Source organism: Camelina sativa, chromosome 2, assembly GCF_030686135.1.
Source record: "Camelina sativa cultivar CO46 ecotype springtype chromosome 2, ASM3068613v1".
Lineage (NCBI taxonomy): Eukaryota > Viridiplantae > Streptophyta > Magnoliopsida > Brassicales > Brassicaceae > Camelina > Camelina sativa.
This window is the reverse complement of record NC_141881.1, coordinates 18137357-18162585: the sequence shown is the minus strand read 5'-3', so window position 1 is coordinate 18162585 and position 25229 is coordinate 18137357. Positions and strand designations below refer to the sequence as shown.

The 25229-nt window shown below is 33.7% G+C and overlaps 5 protein-coding genes across 5 annotated transcripts; 2 read left to right on the top strand and 3 right to left on the bottom strand.

The window, feature by feature from the left end:
* Positions 1-609: 609 nt before the first annotated feature.
* On the bottom strand, positions 610-4233 carry LOC104724766 (NAD(P)-binding Rossmann-fold superfamily protein). Its single transcript, XM_087485308.1, has 8 exons — positions 3955-4233; positions 2224-2455; positions 2006-2085; positions 1771-1924; positions 1583-1661; positions 1401-1488; positions 1247-1293; positions 610-975 (listed from the first exon to the last, which is right to left on the bottom strand). The coding sequence occupies exons 1-8, from the start codon at positions 4082-4084 to the stop codon at positions 766-768; spliced, it is 1020 nt and encodes a 339-aa protein (XP_087341434.1). The 5' UTR covers positions 4085-4233; the 3' UTR covers positions 610-765.
* Positions 4234-14103: 9870 nt separating this feature from the next.
* On the top strand, positions 14104-15639 carry LOC104724756 (protein JINGUBANG-like). Its single transcript, XM_010443304.3, has one exon. It carries the CDS (start codon positions 14277-14279, stop codon positions 15456-15458), a length of 1182 nt encoding a protein of 393 aa, XP_010441606.1. The 5' UTR covers positions 14104-14276; the 3' UTR covers positions 15459-15639.
* A 1364-nt stretch (positions 15640-17003) lies between these two features.
* Positions 17004-19403, bottom strand: LOC104724747 (uncharacterized). The gene is made up of 7 exons (XM_010443294.3): positions 19060-19403; positions 18655-18847; positions 18446-18555; positions 17971-18049; positions 17804-17871; positions 17625-17691; positions 17004-17195 (listed from the first exon to the last, which is right to left on the bottom strand). Exons 1-7 carry the CDS (start codon positions 19267-19269, stop codon positions 17083-17085), a joined length of 840 nt encoding a protein of 279 aa, XP_010441596.1. The 5' UTR covers positions 19270-19403; the 3' UTR covers positions 17004-17082.
* Positions 19404-19517: 114 nt separating this feature from the next.
* Positions 19518-21164, bottom strand: LOC104724738 (uncharacterized protein At5g50100, chloroplastic). The gene is made up of 8 exons (XM_010443286.3): positions 20938-21164; positions 20657-20805; positions 20441-20548; positions 20305-20361; positions 20143-20208; positions 19975-20035; positions 19840-19886; positions 19518-19755 (listed from the first exon to the last, which is right to left on the bottom strand). Exons 1-8 carry the CDS (start codon positions 21059-21061, stop codon positions 19717-19719), a joined length of 651 nt encoding a protein of 216 aa, XP_010441588.1. The 5' UTR covers positions 21062-21164; the 3' UTR covers positions 19518-19716.
* Positions 21165-22818: 1654 nt separating this feature from the next.
* On the top strand, positions 22819-23811 carry LOC147948810 (uncharacterized). The gene has a single exon (XM_087468660.1). It carries the CDS (start codon positions 22819-22821, stop codon positions 23809-23811), a length of 993 nt encoding a protein of 330 aa, XP_087324786.1.
* Positions 23812-25229: the final 1418 nt, after the last annotated feature.

Here is a 25229-nt window from a genome sequence, read left to right as displayed (position 1 = left end):
TCCGTGGGTTATACTTCCCCTAATGATTAGGTCCTGTATGCCTAAACCAACTATAAAATGTAATTTACGGATAGTCCCTCTTTCTGGATATTTAAATGGATCATAAACAAAGATCTATATATATAAGGGTGTCCAAAAACAATGTTTGTAAGGGTTATACTTAAAACGTATTGGCGTTTCAAACCCGTCTCGTTACCATTAGGCCACGAAGTGTATTTTTTGTTTTTTTCAACAGGTTTTATCAATGGACCAAAAAAATGTTATTTTACCACTATTTTCCGAAAATTTGACTTTGTCAGTAACACGTTTGAAGTAAACGACGATTATATTTCATCAGTAATTACCATCGGTGGGATGGTATCGACTATCTAGCAGATCATTGCCATATATACCGACGCGTCTTTCATAAAAAAATACCAACAAAATTATGTGGGAATTACAGACGAAATGGCCATTGGTAGCGTTAAGTAGTTAAATGGCATGGGAAATTCGTTCAAGTAGGTTTTGGTGGTGATGGCCTGATGGGTACCGGCAGGCGGCAGATATAACGCTATTCATCCACTGGTAAAGAAACGACATATAAGCTGTATTAATTGGCCAAGATTAGACTGAATAGAAATCATAGTTTATTTACGTATATATATGTTTCTCGAACACATAACGAGATCGGTCTTGTTAATAAAACACTGCTTTACAGAAATACAATGATAAATGGTCTTTAGCAACCAAAACAAAAACAAACAAACAAGGAGTTATTAAGATGATTTACAGGGGACATAAATTAGGAAAGTAATGTATTTGAGATTCATGCAAGTAATCATGGATTAAAGCACGGCTTTGGGTGCAGAGCTTGAAAGCCACAGACTCATCATTCGCCAAATCTGAGCAATTGGTCTCATTGCAGTCTGCGAAATACTTTCCACTTAAACCTTTGGCTTCGTTGCTCAATGCCACATAACATGTTGTCGCTGCGCCCTAATCCCATAGCACAAAAATTCAAGAGTTAGTAGTATATTTATTCAAAGGTGTATTTTATTTCAGTTTGTGCCATGTAATTTATGTATATGTATTGTCAATAATACAAATATGAGTCTATGCATGATTATTGATGATGACAAAACTTTATTGGTATGCAAAAGACAAAAAATATAAAAAAAGGAATCTAGTGTCAGAAAAAGAGAGTTAGCTTGTTGGGCTATAACTGTACTATTTAGACAAAAAGAAAAGCATATATGTTTACACCTACCTGGCTTATAGATTTTAGCAGCTTCGAAGCTATCAAAAACAGAGAATCTGCATGCACACACCACATCATATTGTTTAGATTTTTTAATAAAAGTTTTACATATTAGATTCCTTTTGCACTTCTATATATATGCATAGTTAAAAGTTCTATTTACCTGTCAAAAGACCTTTGTGTGCTCTGATAATTCCGGTTTTAACGATCCCTGGATGGACTGCATTTATCGTCACGTTTGCATTCCTGTCCTGTAACCACGTTTTAGTTGTAAAAATTTCTAGTTATTACTACAGTGAAAAGGTTAAAAAAATAAGAGTGATGTATTAGTATTTTCAAATGTACCTTTAATTGCTTGGTCAACGCTTTGGCATGTAAAATTGTGGCCATCTTTGACTGAGCATAAGCCCTTGTCCCGTTATACCTACGATTACTCAACAAAAACTATTAACCACAACATAAATCTAATCATAAACATATTTTTTAGATAGTTCAATTTTATCGTAAAAATAGGGAATATGAATGTAAATTACCTTATAGGATGGAGTAATTTAGGGAAGGAGAAACAATCAGGCTTGACCCAATTGTGAATCACAGAGGAAAGGTTAATGATTCGTCCTTCAATTCCACTCTTCGCTGCGGTATCTATCATTTTCTTTATCAGCATCTCAGTTAATAAGTAATGTCCTGAAAAGTTATACTAACCATCATTAAATTTTTCTCACTCCACGTAAATATATTCATGTGTCACATGATTCACAAGATTACCTAAAAAGTTTGTAGCAAATGTTAGCTCAATCTTTACTTCGGAAAATTCAAGATTTGGAGAGAAAACTCCTGCGTTGTTTCTGCAAAATTTCATTTTAAAGTTTTAGATGAAGATTGGAAATATTAATATATCATTGTGTTGTGTATATAAATATATTGGATTGGTACGTGCGTGCATGGGTGCATGCAGTAGCGAGTAGAGTGAATCTTTTACGTACATGAGAATGTTGAGGGGAAGATCTTGGGAAAGAAACTGTGAGCAGAATCTGGCAACGGAAGAGAGAGAGCTGAGATCAATCTCAAATAATTTAATGTCAGCTTCTGGATTCTCTCTCACTATTCTCTCCTTCACCATTTCTGCTTTCTTCATATCTCTTACTGCCATCACTACTCTCACCCCTCTTTTTGCTAATACTCTCGCGGTTTCCGCACCGATCCCAGACGTTCCTCCTGTTGCATATCATTATGATCAGGGCCGGTACATAGGGCAATCAATTCAAGCAAAGGATTAGGGCATCAAAAAAATTAGGGCAATTTTTTATAAAATTATTATAGAGTTTTTATATATATCTAAAGATTTTTACAAAAATGTGGACTTTAATATAAGTGCAAATCATAGTTTTTGAGGTTAATTGTTAGTTTTAGTTTTGATTTTTTCCATTTTGAGGTTAATAGTTTGCTTTGTTAAACTATTAGATAAATCTTTTCATCAAAACTAATGTTTTGATTTTGGTTTGTGTTAATAAATTTTCAAAACACTAAACATAAAGTCTTATATACCATTAATTATAATTTTTTGGTAATATATAAAAGGGCATGTTTTTTAGTTCGGCATAGGGCACTAATAAATGTCGGACCGGCATTGATTATGATGAAACTTTACTATATATATAAAGTACATGAACAATGTCACATCTTATCAATTAGTTTCTAAATGGACGGTCTTGAATTTTCACATATACCATTCTAACATATGCAACTTATCACAAGTAAAAATAATACTCATCAAATTCAGATTTTAATTTGGTATGTATAGCGTATAATTAGTTTATCTACCTTTCATGTCTCTACTACTAGCCTTTTTGTTTTTTTTTTTTTTTTTTTTGTTTTCTCTCCAACAAAAAAAAGAAAGAGTAAAGAGAGACTACTTTAAAACTTATTCATTGACCCTCATTGTATAAAGTTTCAACCGACAAATTAGGGGACATAAAGATGGCATAAAGTACGTTTTGGGCAGGCTGATCGTTAAAGAAAATTACATAAAGTAATGTTTTGCAACGATGAGACATGTTTCAAACGTTTAAGTCAAAAGGTTAATCAATTAATTGTATAAAGGCAATATGCTGTAACCAACCATACCTAATGTTTCAATTCAATGGAGACAAAAATCATATATTGTCGCCGGCATACACAAAACACATATCTCATATCATAATAATTTAATATGATCGTGTCTTTCCCAGGAAAATTTATTTTACAAGTAGTGGTATAAGACACAATTTATAACAAGTTTCTTATTTGGAAAATTAATTATATACTTTGTTTGTTATGAAAGTAGTAACAATAACTAGTAATGACAATAAGTGAACTATTATACATAAGATATGCTCTCTAGTAGGTGAGCATCAGAAGCTGTTGATATAAAGAAAGATTCAAAACATTAGGTTTGAGGAGTTTATTATCGTACTTGCTTTTCCTTGTGTAAAAATAAAGCTTTTTGTATCAACGATTCAACGATGTACTTTGGTCTCGTAAGTTCGCAACTATTCGGGTTTTCCCATATTTGAATCCATTCTTTTATTTTATTTAGGACCTTTAATTTGAAACCTTCCTTGTGTAGTTAGGAGATGGACACGAATGCGGACATAAAATTGGAAAGACACACGAATGTCTACTCTACAAAAACTATTATAAAGACTGAAATAGTAAGTGATGACGGGGAGACAAACCCGTGATTATGGCAGTGAGATGTGAACGAGGAAACAAGGCGCTATGTTGTGTAACCTGTTCAGCTGTAGATCTTGAGCCAAACCCATTTGGTCCTGCGATTCCTGCTAAGTATTTTAGAGTTCCCTTCATTTGAGAGTGAGGAAAGAAAGAGAGATAATCGAATGAGAAGAATTTGTGGCTGAACTCCAACACAATTTTGATCACTCATATAGAGGAGGCCCATGCACACACGTATCTATATATACACATACTTTTATTTGTTTGTTGTCATTTTTCATAAAGAAAAAAAAAACAATTGGAATTAAAATAAGCAATTACTTGATTGCTCGATGGTAACACCTCACACGAGTACTCGCCCAAGTTTCTTTTACTTTTGATCACCAACCTTTTACTTTCACAGAGTTTGTATCTACTGATAAAAACAAAAGAATTAGCTATTATTTAAAAAATATATATTTGTTATATGAAAAAGCTTTGTCTCGTGGATGTTTTTGAATTTTAGGGTCCGAATGGTGACAACGGATTTGGTTGTACGGGACAAACGATTTAGCAATGCGGTACGGTTTAAATGCGGTATGGTTCAACTGCGGTTCATATGGGGAAATAAATTTGCGGGACAAGTGCGTTTTTACATAATAAACGGTGCAAGATAATGTTTGATTGGTGAAAGAAATTGTAGTGCGGATATATATTTGAATATATTAAGAATATTAGTTTAGGTAAAAATTAAATAGTTAAGATTATTGAACAAATAATTTTAATATATCATTTATGAACTTTAAACATGAAATTTAATTTAATTTAAAATTTAATTATATATATATATATATATTTATTCATTGTTAAATAAATTAACAAGTTCAATCATAAAAAGTATTACAAAATAAAAAGAATTATTATGGAGTATATTTTTTTAAATTGAGTTGTTAATATATTAATTTTTTATAAAGAATTTCATTTATTATTAGAATAACTAGATTTATTAATGGTTATACATGCATACTACTAAAATTACTTATATATATTACATTTTGAAATTTCTTATAAGATAAAAAGGAATTTTTTTTAAAGCATTCTAAAATTACTTGAGAGAGAAAGAAGAAAGAAAAGGTACGGAGAACTTTTTTTTAATTAAAATATATATTAGTTATTTAGCTTTTTCATTTAGAATAAATTAAATATTAAAAAATATTATGTATGTCCGTTATTTGTAAAAACGCATGGTAAAAAGTAGTTAGAGATATAAGTGCGGCCCATGACATAATATTCTACCTAAAATACCGCAGTCAGATTTTTTTCTTTATAGAAAAAACGCAAATTTTCAATATTTTGATGATTGGTGTATAAAACAACTTTCACAAAAACGTGTCCTGAAATCCGCATATTTTATGTCTCCATTCAAGGTCTTAAAATCTCAATTTTCTTTTGACACATAACTTTTGAAATTAGTTAACTTGTTAATTAAAGTCAACATTATGTAAATTTTTAATTTTGTTAACGTATTTAATTAGTATTACATATACAGTATACTCTCTCTGTTTTATATTAAATGTTATTTTACACTTAAATTAATTTCAAAATAGTCGATGTCATTTAGTAATTTTAATGTAACTATTTGGTAAAATTTTCAATTTTTTTATCTATTATTTTAATGTATTAACCAATGAAAGTTTTTGTATAATATATTGATAAAGAGTAAAACATATAATTTAATTATTCTTCTAATATGTCTGAAAACCTTGAATTATAATATAACAGAGGGAGTATTAAACTTTTTACCTGATACTCTCTCCATTTCACAAAAAAATATTATTTTAAGATCATAGTTTTGTTTTACAAAATGTGTCGTTTTGTATTATCAATAAAAAATTTACTAACTAAATATCAATTTAGCATAATATATATTGGAATAATATTTAAAATATTGGAATAGTGAAATAAAGTTGAAATAAGTATGGGAATTGAATCTTAAACACACTGTGTGATGCACGCACGAGAGTTTTCTTATGTTGCTTTTTTTTTTTGTGAGGCATCGAAGTATGATAAGTTGATACCTAAAGGAGCAAAAAAAAAATAGTAAGAAAAAATAAATTGAGAAGCAGATATAAAAAGGTCATTTTCAAATGTATGAAATTGGTTTGTTGGTGAGTGTTTTTTCTAAGGCTTAGGTTTTTGTTTGGATAATTTTAGTGTAAAATATTATAGTCTATAGATAGTGGATTCCAAATCCTAGAGAGATTTACGCGTAGCCCTACCTGTTATATTCCACTTATGATTAACCATCTGGTGTCATGTATATTTCTAGTCACTTAAAGCTTTTGGGATACTGTTTTCTTTTCAATCTGAGTAAGCAATGTGATCAAGTTTTTTTCCTAATAAATAATACCAACATCAATCATGCAATAAACAAGTGACTAGGATACAAACTTAAGGTGATCTGTGAATTAAGTTTGTTGATTAATAGTTGTGGAAGAATGATTTTTTTCATAAAGTCTGGGGTTGCTAATTTGATTGCTTTTTGGTTTAATAAGTGTTTTAAGATATATTATGAAAGTAAAGGAAAATGGAAGATGAGTGTAAATACAAGATAGTGGTTATAGACGGAGAGAATCACTTTTCCGGTGGGGAACATTGGACCAGCTTCCTCCACACGCATGCATTCTTTGACAACGATCACCCGCCAATTTTGTCTTTTCTCTTCATTATTACTTGTCTCTTTCATTTTTTTTACTTTGTCTCTTCCTTCAAAAATAAATGATAAACATAGAGATATTTATGCCATATGATAGTTTTTGTCACCAGTAATTATACTGGAAATAATATTTCATTAATAATGAACGGATTAACTTATATTCTTTAATTTAAATATTCATCATGATCCTTATCCAGATTTTAATGAGTACCAGTATCTTGATCATATTCTATATAAGTTACATGAAAATGATACATCGATGATTATACACAAATCAGTAAGATAAATGTACTAGACACAATATTAGTTCTTCACTTGCTAATTAACTTAAGGTCTTAATTTACCTACAAAAGCAAATAAATAAATTTAAAGTTTTAGTATCTACACTTTAGATATAGATTGTCAAATTTCTAAAGTCGCAAATCTTTTGGAATATGTCACAAATCAATAGACCTTCAGTTTAATTTGGATTTTATTTTTGTAATCCTACATCGTACGTACGTCAAGAGTATTTTGTTTGGTTATAGCTAAACTATACTTCAATTCTTACAAGTCTTGATTTTAGAGTCTCGTCTTACTTCGGCTTTGTTTCCTTGTCGTATCAAGGAAAAGACAAAGTTTGATCCATGAACGACAGCGAATCTGTACCAGTATGACTGTATGAGCCAGCTTTAGAATTCGCCTAATACACTCCCCCATCAGCTCAGTATTAATGAGTAACAAGCCTCCCATCTTCAAGGTGAAGAGCTCTCATAGGTTGTAAGCATCTACAAGCTAACAACCGATTCCCTAAATATTAACATCAATCGATCAATTGTGGATAAAGCTGAATTTCGGTGGTTGCTGTAAGAGTGTTCCGCGGATTCTGAAAGAGTGAAGGGAGTGATTATCCAATCCACCATATGATTGTCGAAGTAGAAGTTTAAATATGTTTTTACTTCATGATTAGTACTATTTGTATTCAGTTTAAATTAGTGTAGTATATCCAATCCACCATATGATTGTCGAAGTAGAAGTTTAAAGAGTGTAGTATATTTGTATTTTCTACAAAAAAAATTATGGTGGTGCACACACAAAAATTATGGTAAGTTATGATCTAATAAATAATTACATATATAGAAAATGATGTAAAATAATTGACCTTTTTAATATTATTATTATTATCTCTCATAATCTCTCTTTTGGTGTTAGTTACTTAATTTGCTACATTAAAACAAGTATAAGTAAATGGCGCAATATCATAGGTTTGGGTGGAGGAATTGGTCTGGTCGATCAAGTTCTGGACTACTTTAGAAGCTACAAGCATTCCCTTCTTCTGGTAGTGATATACCGTTGTATGCCAGGTTATCAAAGGCCCTACCACGCGTGCTACGGAGCGCCCAACATAAAAGCGGTAAGATCTTATTTACCCTCTTTCCTCTGGCAACAGGTAATGGTTAATGAAACATTTTCTGTAAATATAGAGATGATATGTAATACTAAAATAAAATTTTGATGAGTTTGCTAAATGACCATTCGAAGAGACTTTTTTGTTGGAAAAGAAAAAACATATGATTCGTGACAAAATCGTAATACAGTAGAACCTCTATAAATTAATACTCTTTAAATTAATACTCGCTATAAATTAATAAATTTTTCCGGTCCCGAGTTGGGCCGGTGTAAAAAATGACACATTTCGATAAATTAATAAGATAATATTTTTTTGGAAATTCTATGTAAAAATATAGTCCCATCAATATCATAAATTAATAATCAAATAATACTAATATATATATATATATATATATCTAAGAAAATCTAGTGAAATACTGAAATATGACTCTATTGTTGTTTGCATATTCTTGAATTTTCATTCTTATTGGAGCTCATCTCTAATATCTTTCATTGTCGTATTCTCAAATCACATCCAAAAATTACGAAGAGTTCTAAATGAGATAATTGCTTCTTTATATGTAACTGGTTTTAAAATTACCGCAATATCTTATTCAACTTCATCATTACCATGAATGATACTAGTAGAAATTTCTTCTAAACTCTAAACTTCTAACATCTATCATTTTTACCTAAACTCTAAACTTAGCAATTACAATAGACAAGATAATAAATTAAGAAATTGTTTTAAAAATATGAATGATAACAAAAGTATCTTATTTTGTAATACATAATTTTCAAAATTATGAAAATTAAAAATCTCTTCATAAATTAATATTTTATTAATTTATCGATAAATTAATAATTATTAATTTATCGATAAATTAAAACCTCTTTAAATTAATAAAATTTCATGGTCCCGACCTTATTAATTTATAGAGGTTCTATTGTAGTTCTAACTTTTTAATTAAAAAGAAAAAGAAAAAGAAAAATATAATCACTAAATAATCCAACTTACTTACAATCTTGTCATCCATCGTTTTTGAAATAAGTGACTATATATGGTCATCTCCTCTAATGCATATGATACATCATGGTTTTTGTGGTTTTTAACCATGATATAAGTGTATTTTTTGAGTCTTTTGATTTATTTTTCTAGGTTGTTTTTGAGTTTTTATAGGTTTAGGTACTCATTGGCACGGATGGAACACAAATGAGCTAAAAGAGGATGATTTGGAGCATAATCAAAGCATGAAGGCTGATCAACGAAGCTGGGAGACGAGTTCAAGAGAATGCATCGACCGATGCAACCTCAGCATCGATCGATGCAGGTGCCACAAAGCCAATCAGATGTTTTCTCCACAAGTTTTGAAGATTTACAAAAATTGCCCAAGTTTGCCTTATTTGCAATTAAGGCCCAAGACGTGTTTTAGAGTATTTATAGGATTTTTATGGTCATTGTTTAGACCTAAGTTGTTTTCTAGCAATTATTATTTTCCTGCAACCCTGTGAGATTTTGAGAGCTTTGGAGAGAGAGAGATCTGCTTTGTAGAGAAGAATTCTTGAACTCCCTTCTTACTTCTTAATATCAATTGCTTATTATTCAAAAAAGATGTTTTGTTCTTCATTAAACATGTATGAGTAGTTTGCTTGTTAGGATTAGGGTTTTTCACAGAGTTTTTATGGTTTATTAGATCTATTATTTTTAGGATTCATTATCTTCTATGATCTTCATCTTAGGTTGTTCTTCATATTAATTTTGATTGATCACCTAGAATTAATACCTAGGAAAATAAACTGATATGAGAGTATAATTGATTTTCCTGATTAAACCTTTTGATGAACAAAATTATTTCTTGCAAAGAGATTTGATTTAATAATTTTGTAAACAATCTAAACTTGTTTCTAAAGCTGATTTTTAACCTTGAATTTTGCAAAAAGATTTGGATTTTCTGGTTTAAACTTAGATAATAATTGCAGTGAGAACTGATTTATTTTACAAGTGTGTTTAGAGTTCTAGATCTGATTTTTAATTGCTTGAATCCTAATTATTTGATTGATTTAATATTTCATAATTTTCTGAGAATTTCTCTAGGCCTAGCTCTTTGATCCTTTGAATTTACAACAATTTTAAATTATGTTTTTGCATTGTCTTTAATTTAATATTTTGATTTAGCATAATTAAAAGAGTAATAAGTCTATTATGTGAACTAAAGTCTCTGTGGATTCGACCCTATAATATTACAACTGCAAGGCTGTTAGTACCATTAGGGTATTACAATTTGAGCATATCAGCATATACTCTAAAAATTATATTTAGAGTCTTCTATGACAATTTTGAATTTAAATCATCCAAACAGTGCGAATATACACAACTAACTTAATAATTTAAAACATGTGGGTCACATTTCTTACCAGTTACCACCATTACACAAACATCTCTTCAATTTACCAATTAAGAAAAAGAAACAACTTTCGGTGACTTTGGATCTCTGAGGCTAATGGGATCACTATCTCACATCATGATAAATCCTTATGTATGTATGTGCTCCCATGAACAATCCCCACGACTTTAATTATTCGATGGAATTCCAAAAATCCGTCCTAAATAGTTAAAGAAAAAAAACAGTAGTAAATATTTATTTTCTATTATCAAACAAAATCATATATGAGACTATACATTTTAAAAATATATGTTGAGTCGAGTAGAATTTGATTGAGAACTAACTTCAAAACGTTTAAATGATACAAAATAAGGAGTATTTTGAGAAATTAGCTAGTATCAACGAGCCAGCTTACAAAGGTAGTGGAGAGAATGTGAAGTAATCCACACGTGAAATCGAGGAAAAAGGGGAACATATATTTTACTCATAGCGATCTTGAAGATATTGGAGGAATGTCTTAATAAGAAGACAAAACGAAAGAAGACGAAGGAGAAAAGCATGATGAGACTCGTGCGTTCTTCCATTTTAACAAACAGAACCACTCATCTTTGCACCATTTAATCAACCTCAACGTTTTGCTTCTTTTTTCTTTTAATCCAACCACCCATTTGAGAACCTTTTTTGCCATAATTAAAGGTAATTTCTTTGTCTTCCGCACGTTCAATTTTCAACGCTATTACTTGTAAATATCCGAACCGAGTAGTAACTAGAAATAAATAACAATATTAGTATTCGTAAATATTAAAACCAAAAAAACTTGGCTGTCTTTTAAGGACAAAAATGTAGTAGACAACTATGATATAAATTGTTAATATTGTATAAAGAACTCAATTAACGATTAAAAAAAAACGTACATTAATATTAGACACGATCATTCATTGTGTGTAAACTAGTTAGAGTCTTAGAGATATATCATTTAGTTACATATCTTAATTATTCCTAATTAACTTATGTGGGACATTGGTAATTAACAAGCAAATCACGAAAGTGATATGTAAATTACTGACGTGATTATTTGAGAGATGTTTTGCGGAAATTTTACTTTTCGTGTAAATTACGAGTTTGGAATTTCAAAATTACTTGATGATTTTTAAAAAAAAAAGGAGACAGTGAAGTTGACTCATCAACAATCAAAATGCTATAAAATCGGCAAAAATGTAAAAGAAGGGACCCATTAATTCTTTGTTCCCCATCTTGTTTGCACACTTTCATCACAATGTTTCTTACTTCTTCTAAACATTTTCTTATCTCGTGTTTCTCCCACTTTACAATCTCATCCTCTCTCATATTTCTTTCCAATATCACCAAAACAAATAATATGTTTTCTACCTTTATATATATGACCTAGCTTAGCTATATGGTTACTTGGTTAGTAATTCTCTTTGTAGTTTTGTTTTCACATTACAGTATAAATGATTTTTATATAGATTTCACTAACTTTTCAGTGATTTAACTGAGATCAAAACTTCTATTTTTAGCACCGGTGTGAAAACTGTGGTTCGTAGGTTATCCATATTTCAATAATGGGTCGCCGTTTTAAAGAACTTGTTTTGCAGTTAAATTGAGCTCTAAAAGAATGGGCTTCAGAAATTGTTAAAGCTGGCCCATGTCGATTCTTAGAAAAGTTCTAGCGTACAAGGTAAGAACAACTTCATATCAATGGGTAAAGGAATTAATTTAGTTGAGTTTGCTATGAAGGGATCTTTTGTTTGTGGCTCTGCGCGAGACTGCAACTGTTTTCGTTGAGAGGAGTCGTCTGTGTTTCTTCTTGTAGCATCGATCGTTTCCTGAAAGGGATTGGTTCAGCTGGAATGTCTTAAAGGATAAACGAAAACGTGAGAATGGAATCAACTAATGCATATATGAAGTTGAAAAAATAAATGGAATATACAACTTTTGTTCTTTCAAAGCACAATATTTTGTCTCAACTAGAGATACTAGCTTGACTCCAACAAGTTCATCAAAAGAAAAGAACAGAATCAAACCAGATCCTATGAGAAACGACAAAGACAGAAGGTTTAAAAACTTGTTGAGCATGAGTCTTGAGGATCAAGTACTTAGAAGGGGTTTGAACCAATTGCACTTGCATTGTGGAATTTGGAAAGCATATGAAAGAAACTTAAAGCCAGTTGCGGACTTAGCTAAATATACACATGTGAAGAAGACCAAGTTGTTCACCTTCTACACGGCCTGCGAAGAAAATAATATGATTTGTAATTTCAAACCAATCTGTGAAAATCAGGTTATATATGTGAGAAGCTGATAGCACATGGGGAGATGATAAACACTAATGCTTTGCTTCTTCTTATTGGATTACTTTTGCTTTTTAACATCTTTTGGATAATTATATAATTCAATCAGTCTCTAATAAAAAGTCCACCACCTTGTGTCGCATATCATAATACTACATTATATCATTATTAACCTATCCTTATCTCTGTATTATTTATAAAAGTACTTAACTAGACCCACCGAATTGATCTGATCTATATCACCAGCTTGTTTACAGTGGAAATCACCGCAAGTCATTTTCTGTGACCATGTCGCACTTAATAAATTTCCTCACTATTCCAAAAACATAACATGGCGCATCCTTAATGTGAGTTAACATCACACTCCGTTGTATGTCGCCTTTCATGCCGCTCTTAACTAGAGAGATTTCCCATGCCGTGAGCTCCACCTTTATTTGACAGCGTGCGCTGCAACAAAATAAATAAGAGATATGAAAGAGTCGAGATGCGCTGCATCACGCTGTGCTATTCCCGGCAAAGTTGATGACTAAGCATGCATATCACCACTTTTGCCCCAAGGAGCATGCATATCACCACAATGTTTCTTTTGTTGTTTGGTCCGCACTTAGCATGATACTGTAAATTATTGCCAACAAGTCGTTCATACTTAAAGATCGATCAGTTCAACTATAGGATTTTTCTCATGATATGAAAAAATAAATACAATTTGATGAAATATCTAATAAAATCAGTTATTTTAAAGCTAATAAGGCTCTCTACATACACCTATTATTTCATCTAAAATATGCTGCATTACAATATTTGTGATGATAAAGATGATGAGGATGAGGAATTTGATGATGATGTTGTTAGTTATAATAAAAATTATTTTTTCATTAATTATTAACTTTATTCATTTTCCTTTTCACTAAATAATAATAATAATTATTATTATTATTTTTAATTTGGTAAAATCATTCAACATTGCGAAGGATAGTCATAAATATATTTTTGGCTAAGTTGAATATTTCAAAAGTAACCACGTACTTACCACAAGATGAACATTATGACTAATTTTTAGTCTCCGATTGGCCACAAAGGTACTTCGTCTTTTCGGCTACCAGTTTGTGGCTAATTTCAGTTTCCATGACGGTGAAAAAATTGTATAATCAAACACATCCAAATTGTGTAAAAAATCAGCACATGAAACACATTCCAAAGTTGAGCAAATGTAGTAAAATACTAATCTAGGGCGATCCTTTAACTTTTTTCTCCACTTCTGTGACAAAGAAATCTACCGAACAAGATTGTGTCAATAAAATATAACATTTTAAACTATATATTGCATCCTACTCATCATCCCATCACATTATATATTCTTTTCGTTTTCGGTCAGATTTGCTTACAATGTAAAGGGTCCAAATTGAAAATATATTAGAATAGTCCTAGTCTTGGGAGCCAATCGTTGTTTCCACGACTACTTTTCCCCCAAACTTCATCCTTTCTATGCACCAATCTTTTTTTTTCTTTATATTACACCTCCAAGTTTGGCTCATTGGTTCCATCTCCCTTCACAAGCAACAATGATACGACACCACGAATCCGAAGAAGAACAAGACTTTTCTCATGAAGATTATCAATTATGTTCTTCTCTACCACTACCACTTCATCGATGTATTGCCACTCTTGCATGTCATACATCATCCTACATTTCATCTCTAACCCTTGCAGGAAAGAGACTTTACACAGGCTCCAACGACGGAGTTGTCAGGTTGTGGAATGCAAACACGTTAGAAACGTTAGCGGAAGCATCAAGCACGGGTGATGTAATAACAGGAGAAAGAAGGGGTGGAGGAGCAGTGAAATCTTTGGTAATCTTGGTTGATAAACTCTTCACAGCACACCAAGATAAAAAAATACGTGTGTGGAAGATAAACGACGTCGTTGAAGAAGAAGACGTGGGTGGTAAAAAGTACATGCATTTAGCAACGATGCCAACTATGAGCGACCGTTTCGCAAAGTGTTTGATGCCAAAGAACCAAGTTGAAATAAGGAGGCACAAGAAAGCTTCGTGGGTTCATCATGTAGACGCGGTTTCGGGTTTAACCTTATCAAGAGATGGAACGCTACTCTATTCTGTCTCATGGGACCGGACACTAAAAATCTGGCGAACCACTGACTTTAAATGCCTGGAGTCTTTCACAAACGCCCACGATGATGCAATCAATGCAGTGGCATTATCCGAAAATGGAGATATATACACAGGGTCTTCTGACCAGAGAATCAAATTGTGGAGGAAGAACGTCAATGAGGAGAATGCGAAGAAGAATAAAAAGAAACATTCTTTGGTTTCAACATTGACGAATCATAATTCGGGTATTAACGCATTGGCACTAAGCGGTAACAATGGCTCTCTTTTACATTCGGGTGGATCCGATGGATCGATATTGGTATGGGAAAGAGACGAAGGTGGAAACATTGTCGTTGCTGGAATGCTAAGAGGTCACACAGAGGCTGTTCTATGCCTCACGGTTGTTTCGGACATACTTTGTAGTGGGTCTGCAGATAAGACGGTGAGGCTATGGAAATGTTCTGCGACGGATTATTCATGCTTGGCTGTGTTAGAGGGACACAAAGGACCGGTTAAGTGCTTGACCGGAGCAATTCGTGATTCCGGTAAACCATCAGAGACTTCTTATCATATTTATAGTGGAGGACTTGACTCTCAAGTTAAGGTTTGGCAGATTTTGGTGCCAACCTCATAAAAGAGTTACTTTATCATTCAATTTTGGATTGTTTCTTTTTCCTATATTGATAAGTTGACGGGTTTTTGTGTGAGTTTATCTTTTGGGATAATAGGTGAACGAGTGTGTAATGTGTGATGTTGTATTATGTTAGTTGGATAAGAAGAGGACTTGTATCACACTATAATATTTGATTTGACAACGAGTGCTTCGCTCTTATTAGTACATGTTTTGACAAATACAATTACGGACAATCAGAATCTATCAAAACCAAGTAGGTAAATATTTTTGTTATAGAAGTATATTATATTGGAGCAAATAGCATATAAAATATATGCAAAGTAGGACAAGTAGTTTGTCTAATCTTGTATTATTTCTAACAAAAAAGTATATTAAAGAATAATTAAGAGAAAAAGCATCTCTTTATAGGATTTGCTTTAGACAAAAGTAGGGTTTACATATATATTATTCCCCTTATTCGTTCCTTGTGGATCATTTAACCCCATACCAGGCTACTACTACAAAGTAGAGAACTCAAGCTTTTTTGCTTTTGTTCTTTTTCAGGTAATATATGTTAATGAATATTACCAACGGCTAAAAATGGCTCTAGTTGGTCCACATGATATGACCGTAGACTAGTAGTAGACAACAATACTATAACATCCAAAGACCAAAATAACGACCGTAAGACTTAAGTACAAGTGATGTGTGACAGTATATACGGGTACGAAATTTGATTTTAGTATGGGATACTAAGATTTTAAATACGTGACACTATCCACTAAAAAGACCAAAAAGGTTTATGAAACACACGATAGACAAATGGAGTAAATAATTGGGGAACAACACTGAAGAGCAGGAAAGGAATAACAAAGAAGAAAGCACATGGCTACAATGTATGATGTCATCCACAATATGACTGGATCCTACTCTCCTTTGGTTACAACTTACAACATTCTGTTTTCTTTTTAATATTCTCTAAATTTTGACCTAATTTGAATGACTAAGACATGATGGATATTGAATAAGTTAGGTGTCCAAGTCATTTTCAACACTACCATTTCCTAGATTAGCATAGCATAGGTAATTTGACCACCAAATGAACACCAATGTTAACAAGCAGAGCACTCACAAAAAGATGAAAGACGTGAATAGTTTGCTGTGCACTTGCACTAGCATTTTTCAACGCCCCACAAATTCAGAACAAAATACATGACTGCATGCCAACTATAATTTTTTAGGCTAACCAAAGAATAAAGATGTAACCAGAAAAATAGAGGGGTACATTGTTGACTCTATGCTCTACTTGACATTCAAATTTGGTGATTGTGTCATGTTATGTTGTATAGATCCGGCTTTGTATGTTTGGTCACCTATCAACTTTAGTTTGAGCACCCATTTCATCACTTAAGATTCTCAACAAATGGCATTCTCGTATATAAAAAGAAAGAGGATGAATCAATACTAATTCTAGAAAGAAAAAAGCATTTATTCAGAGGTGAGGTCTACTACATTAACTCTTCGAAACACATAAGCTAGACAAATAATTAAGCTGGCAGCAGAAAATGAACTCCAAGAGAAGTGATATAAATGTTGTTTTCATTTTTTTACAAAACAAGGTTAAAGGAAAGTGATTGAATACAATTTACAAGGGTAATTTAGACGGAGTACCTGCTTCACGTGGATATTTTTTTGGGGTGGAATGATCTTTACGACAAACAACCGTTGTCCTCTGTCCGTATGGGCTATGTGAATCCACTGCAGCGTATTGTCACACAACAAATTTTATTCCAAACAAGCATGTTTACCAAGTCCGATTAACAAAAACCATAAACGAGAAATATAAATCTATATATCCATAATTGCGTCGCAGGTTTCCTGGTAGTACCAAACTCTTACCACACTTTTCTACCTTATGTCTACTAATTCAGCTCAAAATCACATCTTTCTATTTGCCCGAAATTCTTAGCCTAATACTATGAATAAAAGTGTTATTTTGGCATATGAAACCAAACATTTCCCAGCTTAGCAAGAGATGTATCTCCTCTTCTGTGGCATTGCTATTACGTTCACTTTCAATAAAGTTCAAAAACAAATTTAGTCCCTCCCTCCTATGATATAATGCCAGACATGTAAGTGTCTTCAGATAAACTTGTTAACATATATAGAGGCCCAAAGAAAACACACCTGGACTAATTTGTAATATGGAACCACCCAACATACGAACTGCATTTTCTGCATTTTGAACTTCCTCCTGTTTTTTTGACAAAACCATGAAAGATTTAGGTTAAAAGAACGGATGCAGAAAACATAAGTGCTTAAAAAACATAAATCAAAAACAATATGTCACAAATGAGAACTCTTACCTTAGGGTCATGACCCTTAGCAGCTACAAACAATCCACCAACCCGAACCAGAGGAAGACAATATTCAGCTGAAAAAAATTCATAGCAAACAAACTTAGATTCACTTTGACCACTAATAAACATCTAGCACTACAATACGTGAACAGTCAAACTTGTAACAAAATTACCTAAAACTCTCATCTCCGCAACAGCTCTTGCAATAGCCACATCGAACTTTTCTCTATACATAACATCGTGCCCACAACTCTGTTCTATAACAAAAGTAGGACAATATAAATTAGAATCACCTTACTGGCAATTATGTCACAAAAGAATTACACAAATAGGAGCAAAGCTAAGGAGTGAGATAGATTTAGCAGTCCCGAATTAGGAGAAGTGATTTTCTCAATCATGAATCATAGTTTCCAATCCAACAGAAGCTTCAAATAAAAAGTGTTGCTCAGCTGTTTGTTGCATGTAGAGGATTAAGTTAAGTTGTCAGCTAAACGAACAAAAAACAGAGTTACTCCAGAACGTCAGCAATTGCATCTATATTGAGTTACCATAGATACTAGCGAATCCAAGGGTAGGAGTAGCCAACTAAAATAGTGAACCTACTAATGCATAAACTCATCCCAAAATTGAAAGATGATAACACTATACCTCTGCTCTGCCCCTTACAATTTTCACATTTGTAAGCCCAGTGACATTCACAACGTGCTCCAAGAAAACACAACGCTTATTTATAGACTCCAATAGAGTCACTCTCCAATCTAAAATACAATAATTTGGCTTTTGAATAAACTGGAATACCATAACAAGCATAATCTGAAAAAATTTGCATAAACATATCTGAAGCTAATGAGCAGCACCTGGACAAGCAATAGCTAGAACCAACCCAGGAAGACCAGCCCCGCTTCCAACATCAATTAAATTGATTTGATCAAACAAGTCATTGGAATGCAAGTTGTATGACGTCTTTATAGGAGGCAATATCGCGAGAGAATCTTCGATATGTCTCTCCATTACTTCTTCAGCTTCTTTAGTTGCTGTAAGATTCATCTTCTGCACATTCACAATGCCAATTCAAACCCACAGAGCACCATTGACATAAGGACTTACAACGAACACTTTGGTGGGCAACAATAAGCTGAAAAGCTCTCAGCTTGATTAGAAAATTACGAATCTTTTGCAAACAAGTAATGCTTAAGAACCATTCTAAAGATCCCAACAAGTTAATTCGGCAAAATGGTCAAGAGAGGGAGAGAAAGAGAGACCTGGTTCCATTGGAGAAGAGTATCGACGTAGAGATGGATTTGGTCTTGTTGGCTAGGACTGAGGCTTTTGAAACATGATGTTGTTGTGCTGGCGGCGACATTTGCAAAGGCGTTGGAGTGAAACCTCCTCCGAAGAAAAGTGTGCGGTTTGGTGCATGGAAGGTGTTTGATTAAATGCCCCAGAGAGAGAACATGTGAGACGCACTGCATTTTTTTTTTGTTTTTGGTGTTTCCACAAATTTGCGGGAATGATGGAGTTATGTAATGTTTTAATTTATCCAGTTGAGAAAATTTGATTAATTATACAAAAAAAAGTGAACATAACTATTTAAGTATAAGACATTATTATATGGTTCTGGGGGGGGGGGGGAAATACTACAATCTTTATATTCTAAAATGCATTTTATAACATTAGTAAAAAAACTTGGCTAACCTTTACAAAAAAAAACAATACCAAATAGAAGAAACCTCTACAGTTTCAAATTTTCTGTGAAATGTTCATATATGATGTATCCTGATTTGGTATGTAAGGGGCTTTGTACCATATACATACAAACGCTCACACTCACATAAAAAGCTGGTAAAGAAGAATATATGTAACTCCAAACTGGTATTGGTATTTTGTAAACAATTCAACGAGTATAATGTGAAGAGAATTCACATCTTGCATGCCTTGCTTTCACCACATGTCTCTACCTGCAAACACAAATTAGATCGTCGATCGGGTTTTCCGGGTACAATTGGAACTTGATAGAAATGAATGTTTTACTTTGTCAGTACCTTATCTTTCTTTCTTGCTTCAAGAATAGCTTCTAAAGATGGCCTCCCTAATCAACAAGGATATCGAGTTTTAACGCATAAATAATCAAATAGGCTTGACAAAAGTTTAAATATTATGCAGGTCAGTGTATATACCTGTGACCTGAAGACGATATTTAGCCCAAACATCATACACAACATCAGCCAACTTCCCTATCTGCAAGTAGATCACGCGTTATCCCGTTAACACAAAACTAGACACAATCACACAAGAGAGCGAGAAAGATTCTCTTGGATTCAATATTGCAAGAGAGAGAGGCTTACAGGTTCATATTTGGTGATAGAGTAAACCCATCCAAGCCCAACCTCTTCATACAGTCTCCTAAATGCCTGAAAACGTTATAACAAATCTTGAATACGGTAAAAAAAAAAAAAAAAAAAACATCAAAAAATGGCCTAACTTTAACAATGATGCAATATACTTACCTCCACACCCTTAACCACGTTACCATCAGACTGAATGGCATGGATTTGCCCCATTACCTAATAAAAATCTCGATTAAATCCGAAAGGTCAACACCAAAACAGAGAATGAAACAGATTAAAAGATCAACAATTTTACTGTTTTGTAATCAAGCCCTTGGTTATCTTCCGGTGAATAATCGATGGAACTTATGTCCACAAACTTAATAGTTCCATATTTTTCATTCCTTTCCAGAAGCATATTCACCTTAAATTTGTCAAAATAACAAGAAAAAATAATTCAGTTTCAAGAAACTCTTCAAATGAATGAACATTACAGCATAAACAAGGAAGATAGTTATCTATATTATTAGACCTCACGCATACAGAGAGGACAGTCTCCATCGTAAAGCATTTTGATTTTCCAATTCTGAGGTTTTGGATCATCTCTGTTCTTCAATGGTGTTGTAATAACTGGATCAGTACTTGCTCCTCCTTTTATCGCCCTAACTTGATATTTAAACCCTACAAGTTAAATAAAATATATACCGTGATCAATGCAAATTGTTCTGTATCTGAAGAACCCTATATATATATATATATATATATATATATATATGTTATCTATCTTAGGACAGTACATGTAATAATATGTACCTGTAGGGATGATCCGAGGATTGAAACTGGGACTGAAATGGTTTGATAATGATCGAAGAGAAGGGTTTCTTCGGTGCTTCCATATTGTAGATGCAGCAGCAACAGCAGCTCCTCTCGTTGCCATTTTTTTTTTCTTCAATGGAATTTGATTTTTCTTCTTTTTTTTTTTGTTATGTTGTGGTAATTTAAACCGGAGGCGTTAAGTTTTACGGTGCGGAGCGGTGCACGTGGCATTATTGACTCCTTTAATTTATTATTTGTATGCCCGTTTGGGACAACCGTGGAGAATGGTTTCATCGAGCGTGTCCCGTATACGACGGGTCAAGGTCGGTCGCTCATGAGGAACGAGCTAGGAATATTATGATTTATGAGGGATCGAATATATTTTTAGCTAATTCAAGTTTTTCAAAAATTTATTAGTTGTGATGTTTTTCATGTTTATTCATTTGAAAACTATATTAATCATAAGTCCAATAAAAACTAAAAATACCCTAAGAAATAGAGAGTTGTTGTGAAACACTTAGTGGACTCTATAGACCGGCCCGTATATTATCCTTAGAGACTCGGCCTCTCGGCCATACTCAGTCCGCACACCTTCGGCCCATCAGCCGAAGCCTTTCTCGGCCATTAGTCCTTATGTCGGTTTAAGCTTAAACCTTGTACTCTACTATATATATGCATGTAACCTCGGGATTAATCAATAAGAATATACAAGACCTTTATCCCTAAACTCTATATTCATAACACATTATCAGCACGATAACCTCAAACCCTAAAACCCTAAGGCAGCCGCCGATCTTCTCTTCTTCCCTAAAACCCCTAAACCGCCTCTTGTTCTTCATCTCCTTCGAGATCTTCTCTTGGTCTCGAAGTTCTTTCTGTTGATACACGAGCATCCTTAGCTCGTAATCGAGATCTTCTCAAAACCTTATCGAGGTTTGTGGTTACTTGGTTCGGGGGTGAGTTCGCGCGCAAGGAGTTGTTCGCGGGAAGCAGTTCGTGATCGAGGGAAGCAGTTCGTGGTTCGTGGAAGCTGTTTGAGGTTCGTGAGATATCTGAGGTCTTTAGCTCCCAGATCATATCCGGTCAGAATCCTTGTGGTGTTAAGGTAAACAATATCGAACCCTCTGAAAACCCTATGACCGAATTTGAACCTTAAAACTATCGGACCCTAAAACATCCAAGTACACAATCTAACAAAGTTTAAATTCCTTAAATCCTAAAACTTAAAATCAGTTGTTTAGGTTGTTAGATTGTTTGAGAAATTGCACCATATTACATCAAGCTTAAAAATCCGAATTGGTTGATTAAATTGTCTATGATTGCTTGATTGTTTGTGTTGCATAAGAACCTAGAATTAAATTGTTAGAATCATGGAGATATTAACCTAACTGTTCTAGGAGATTTAAAACTTGGATTGTTCATGCATCATAAATTGAAATCTGATCATGTATAGAATGCTAGAGAATCGGCTGCATGAACTAGTTTTGTGATCTAGGATTGAATCCGATCAAGAGAAAATTTTGTTAATTTTCCATAATCATGAAAACATATATTTTTCGGAATTAAAACATTAGGATAAGTTCCTAAATTAATTTAGCAATTATCCAAAGTCTTAAAATATTAAATCCTAGACTAAAAAGGAAACTGAAGAAAAAGGAAATCCTATCTAAAATTGTTGCATGCTTAGACTATTTGCTTTTGTTGCATGCATGAATTTAAACCATAAACCAAATGTGGCAAGGCATGGTTCGGTCTCAAATACCGCATGGCCTAAGGCATGGTTCGGTCTCAAATACCGCATGTCCTATTGATTGAGTGCATGGTTCGATCTTAAATATCGCATGCTAATATTCGGATGTCTATTTCTGTTGTGTGCAGATGGCAAGTCTTAAGCACTTAGACTATCCAGTCTTGAATGCTTCTGGTGACAACTATTTGCTATGGGCAATGAACACCAAGATCAACCTGAAATCAAAAGACTTGTTCGAATGCATAGAAGAGGGTACAGTGAACTCGGACAAGCAAAAGAATAAGTGTATCCAGCATATGCATCATCACATTGCTGAGAGTCTCAAAAACCAGTACCTATTCATAGAGGATCCTCTCGACCTTTGGACAACGCTTAAACGCAGATACGGGCACCAAAAGACGGTGCTCCTTCCAAAGGCCGAGTACGATTGGAAACACCTAAGGATCCATGATTTCAAAACCTTGGATGATTATAATTCTGAGCTTTTTAGGATTGTCTCAGTCCTTAGGCTGTTTGGTACTGTGGTAACAGAAAAGGAGCTAATAGATAAGACTTTGTCTACTTTTAGTCCTAACAACATGGTTCTTCAGCAACAATACCGGCAAACAAAGTATGCCAAGTATGGGGAACTCAATGAGGTGTTACTGCTAGCTGAGCAGAACAATGAACTGTTGCTGATGAATAGTGCTATGAGACCTCCTGGTACAGCCCCATTACCAGAAGCACACAAAGTTGATCTGGGAAAGAAAAGTGCTGCAGAGCCTAAGAAGCCTAAAGAGCCTAAAGAGACCAACTACGTCCACAGAGAGAGACACAACGGCCGTGGCCGTAGTGGCAGAGGACGTGGTGGTCGAGGAGGCCAAGCAAGCCACGGACGTGGTGGTAGAGGCCGTGGTATTTTCAAGCCACAAACTAAGGCAAAATCGGTTTGTCACCGATGTGGTATGTCAAACCACTGGATGAAAAACTGCAGAACTCCCAAACATCTCATTGATGCATATCAAGAAATCTTGAAGAAAAATCCAGAAGCCAACTTGGTGCATCTCGATGATGAAGGCGACTTCGATCATGAGAATGATGACTCCCTAGAGACTTCCGATCTCCTTAAAGAGGATGAATGAATTTTCGGTTTTATTTTGGTTTAAAACTATGCTTTTATGCTTTGATTTATTTCTATGTATTGGATAATTGATTTGGTTTAAATTCAAGGATTTATTTGCCTTATTAAATTAAAACACAAATGTTGTTTTATATAGAAAATGGCTGAGGATATGAGTGAACTAGTGGTGGACAGTGGATCCAGCCACACTATTTTAAGAGATAAAAGATATTTTATAAACCTCACCATGAAAAATACCAATGTTAGTACAATTGCGGGTATAGCTAACTTGATAGAGGGCTACGGCCAGGCTCACATTTTGTTGCCTAATGGCACACACATTGAATTAAGTGATGTCTTATATTCACCCAGCTCTAAGAGAAACTTATTGAGCTTTAAATATATAAGATTAAATGGTTATCATGTGGAAACCAAGGGTGAAGGAACTAGAGAGTTCCTATACATTACAGAAATTGTAAAAGGACAAAAGAAGGTCCTAGAGACTATACCTGCACTAGCCAATGGTTTATACCATGCTAAGATCAATATGATAGAGGCTAACTTGGCTAAGCACAGATTGTTCAATGAACAGTTCACTCTATGGCATGACCGGCTAGGCCACCCGGGTTCGAACATGATGCGTAAACTGATTAAGAGTTCGAATGGGCACAACCTTAATGAAAGGAAAGTTATCCCTAAACATCTCACGTGTGTAGCATGTGCACAAGAGAAACTTATTATAAGGCCTTCACCAGTAAAAGTCACAAGAGAGACTTTAAACTTTCTGGAAAGGATACAAGGTGATATATGTGGACCAATACACCCATCGTGTGGGACATTTAGATATTTTATGGTGATGATAGATGCATCAACCAGATGGTCACATGTTTGCTTGTTATCTACAAGAAATCTAGCATTTGCTAAGATGTTGGCTCAAATTATAAGGCTAAGAGCATACTTTCCAGACTTTCCACTTAAGACTATACGTCTAGATAATGCTGGTGAATTCACATCCCAAGCGTTTAATGATTATTGTATGTCTATGGGGGTGAGTGTGGAACATCCTGTGGCACATGTCCATACACAAAACGGACTAGCTGAGTCCTTCATTAAACGAATACAAATGATAGCTCGACCATTGTTAATGAGATCGAAGCTCCCTGTGTCGGCTTGGGGACACGCAGTATTACATGCGGCAGAACTCATACGCATCAGGCCATCTAGTGAACAAAAATATTCACCATCCCAACTATTAACGGGTCAAGAGCCAGACATTTCCCATCTCAAAACATTCGGTTGTGCCGTTTATGTACCTATTGCTCCACCACAGAGAACTAAGATGGGACCTCAGAGGAGGATGGGAATATATGTTGGATATGAGTCTCCCACCATTATAAAGTATCTTGAGCCATTAATAGGAGATTTATTTAAGGCCAGATA

Bases quoted from the DNA above. Each gene is read 5' to 3' on its own strand.
- LOC147948810 (XM_087468660.1), top strand. From the start codon at position 22,819: ATGGCAAGTCTTAAGCACTTAGACTATCCAGTCTTGAATGCTTCTGGT.
- LOC104724756 (XM_010443304.3), top strand. From the start codon at position 14,277: ATGATACGACACCACGAATCCGAAGAAGAACAAGACTTTTCTCATGAA.
- LOC104724747 (XM_010443294.3), bottom strand. From the start codon at position 19,269: ATGCAGTGCGTCTCACATGTTCTCTCTCTGGGGCATTTAATCAAACAC. The intron at 18,556-18,654 runs GTGCTGCTCATT...ATTGTATTTTAG, and splicing joins TCTAGCTATTGCTTGTCCAG to ATTGGAGAGTGACTCTATTG. The intron at 18,050-18,445 runs GTATAGTGTTAT...GTTATAGAACAG, and splicing joins TTGTAAGGGGCAGAGCAGAG to AGTTGTGGGCACGATGTTAT.
- LOC104724766 (XM_087485308.1), bottom strand. From the start codon at position 4,084: ATGAAGGGAACTCTAAAATACTTAGCAGGAATCGCAGGACCAAATGGG. The intron at 2,086-2,223 runs GTACGTAAAAGA...GAAATTTTGCAG, and splicing joins CTTCCCCTCAACATTCTCAT to AAACAACGCAGGAGTTTTCT. The intron at 1,489-1,582 runs GTACATTTGAAA...ACGTGGTTACAG, and splicing joins CGTTGACCAAGCAATTAAAG to GACAGGAATGCAAACGTGAC.
- LOC104724738 (XM_010443286.3), bottom strand. From the start codon at position 21,061: ATGGCAACGAGAGGAGCTGCTGTTGCTGCTGCATCTACAATATGGAAG. The intron at 20,549-20,656 runs GTCTAATAATAT...GACAAATTTAAG, and splicing joins GTCCTCTCTGTATGCGTGAG to GTGAATATGCTTCTGGAAAG. The intron at 19,887-19,974 runs GTATATACACTG...CTTGTTGATTAG, and splicing joins ATATCGTCTTCAGGTCACAG to GGAGGCCATCTTTAGAAGCT.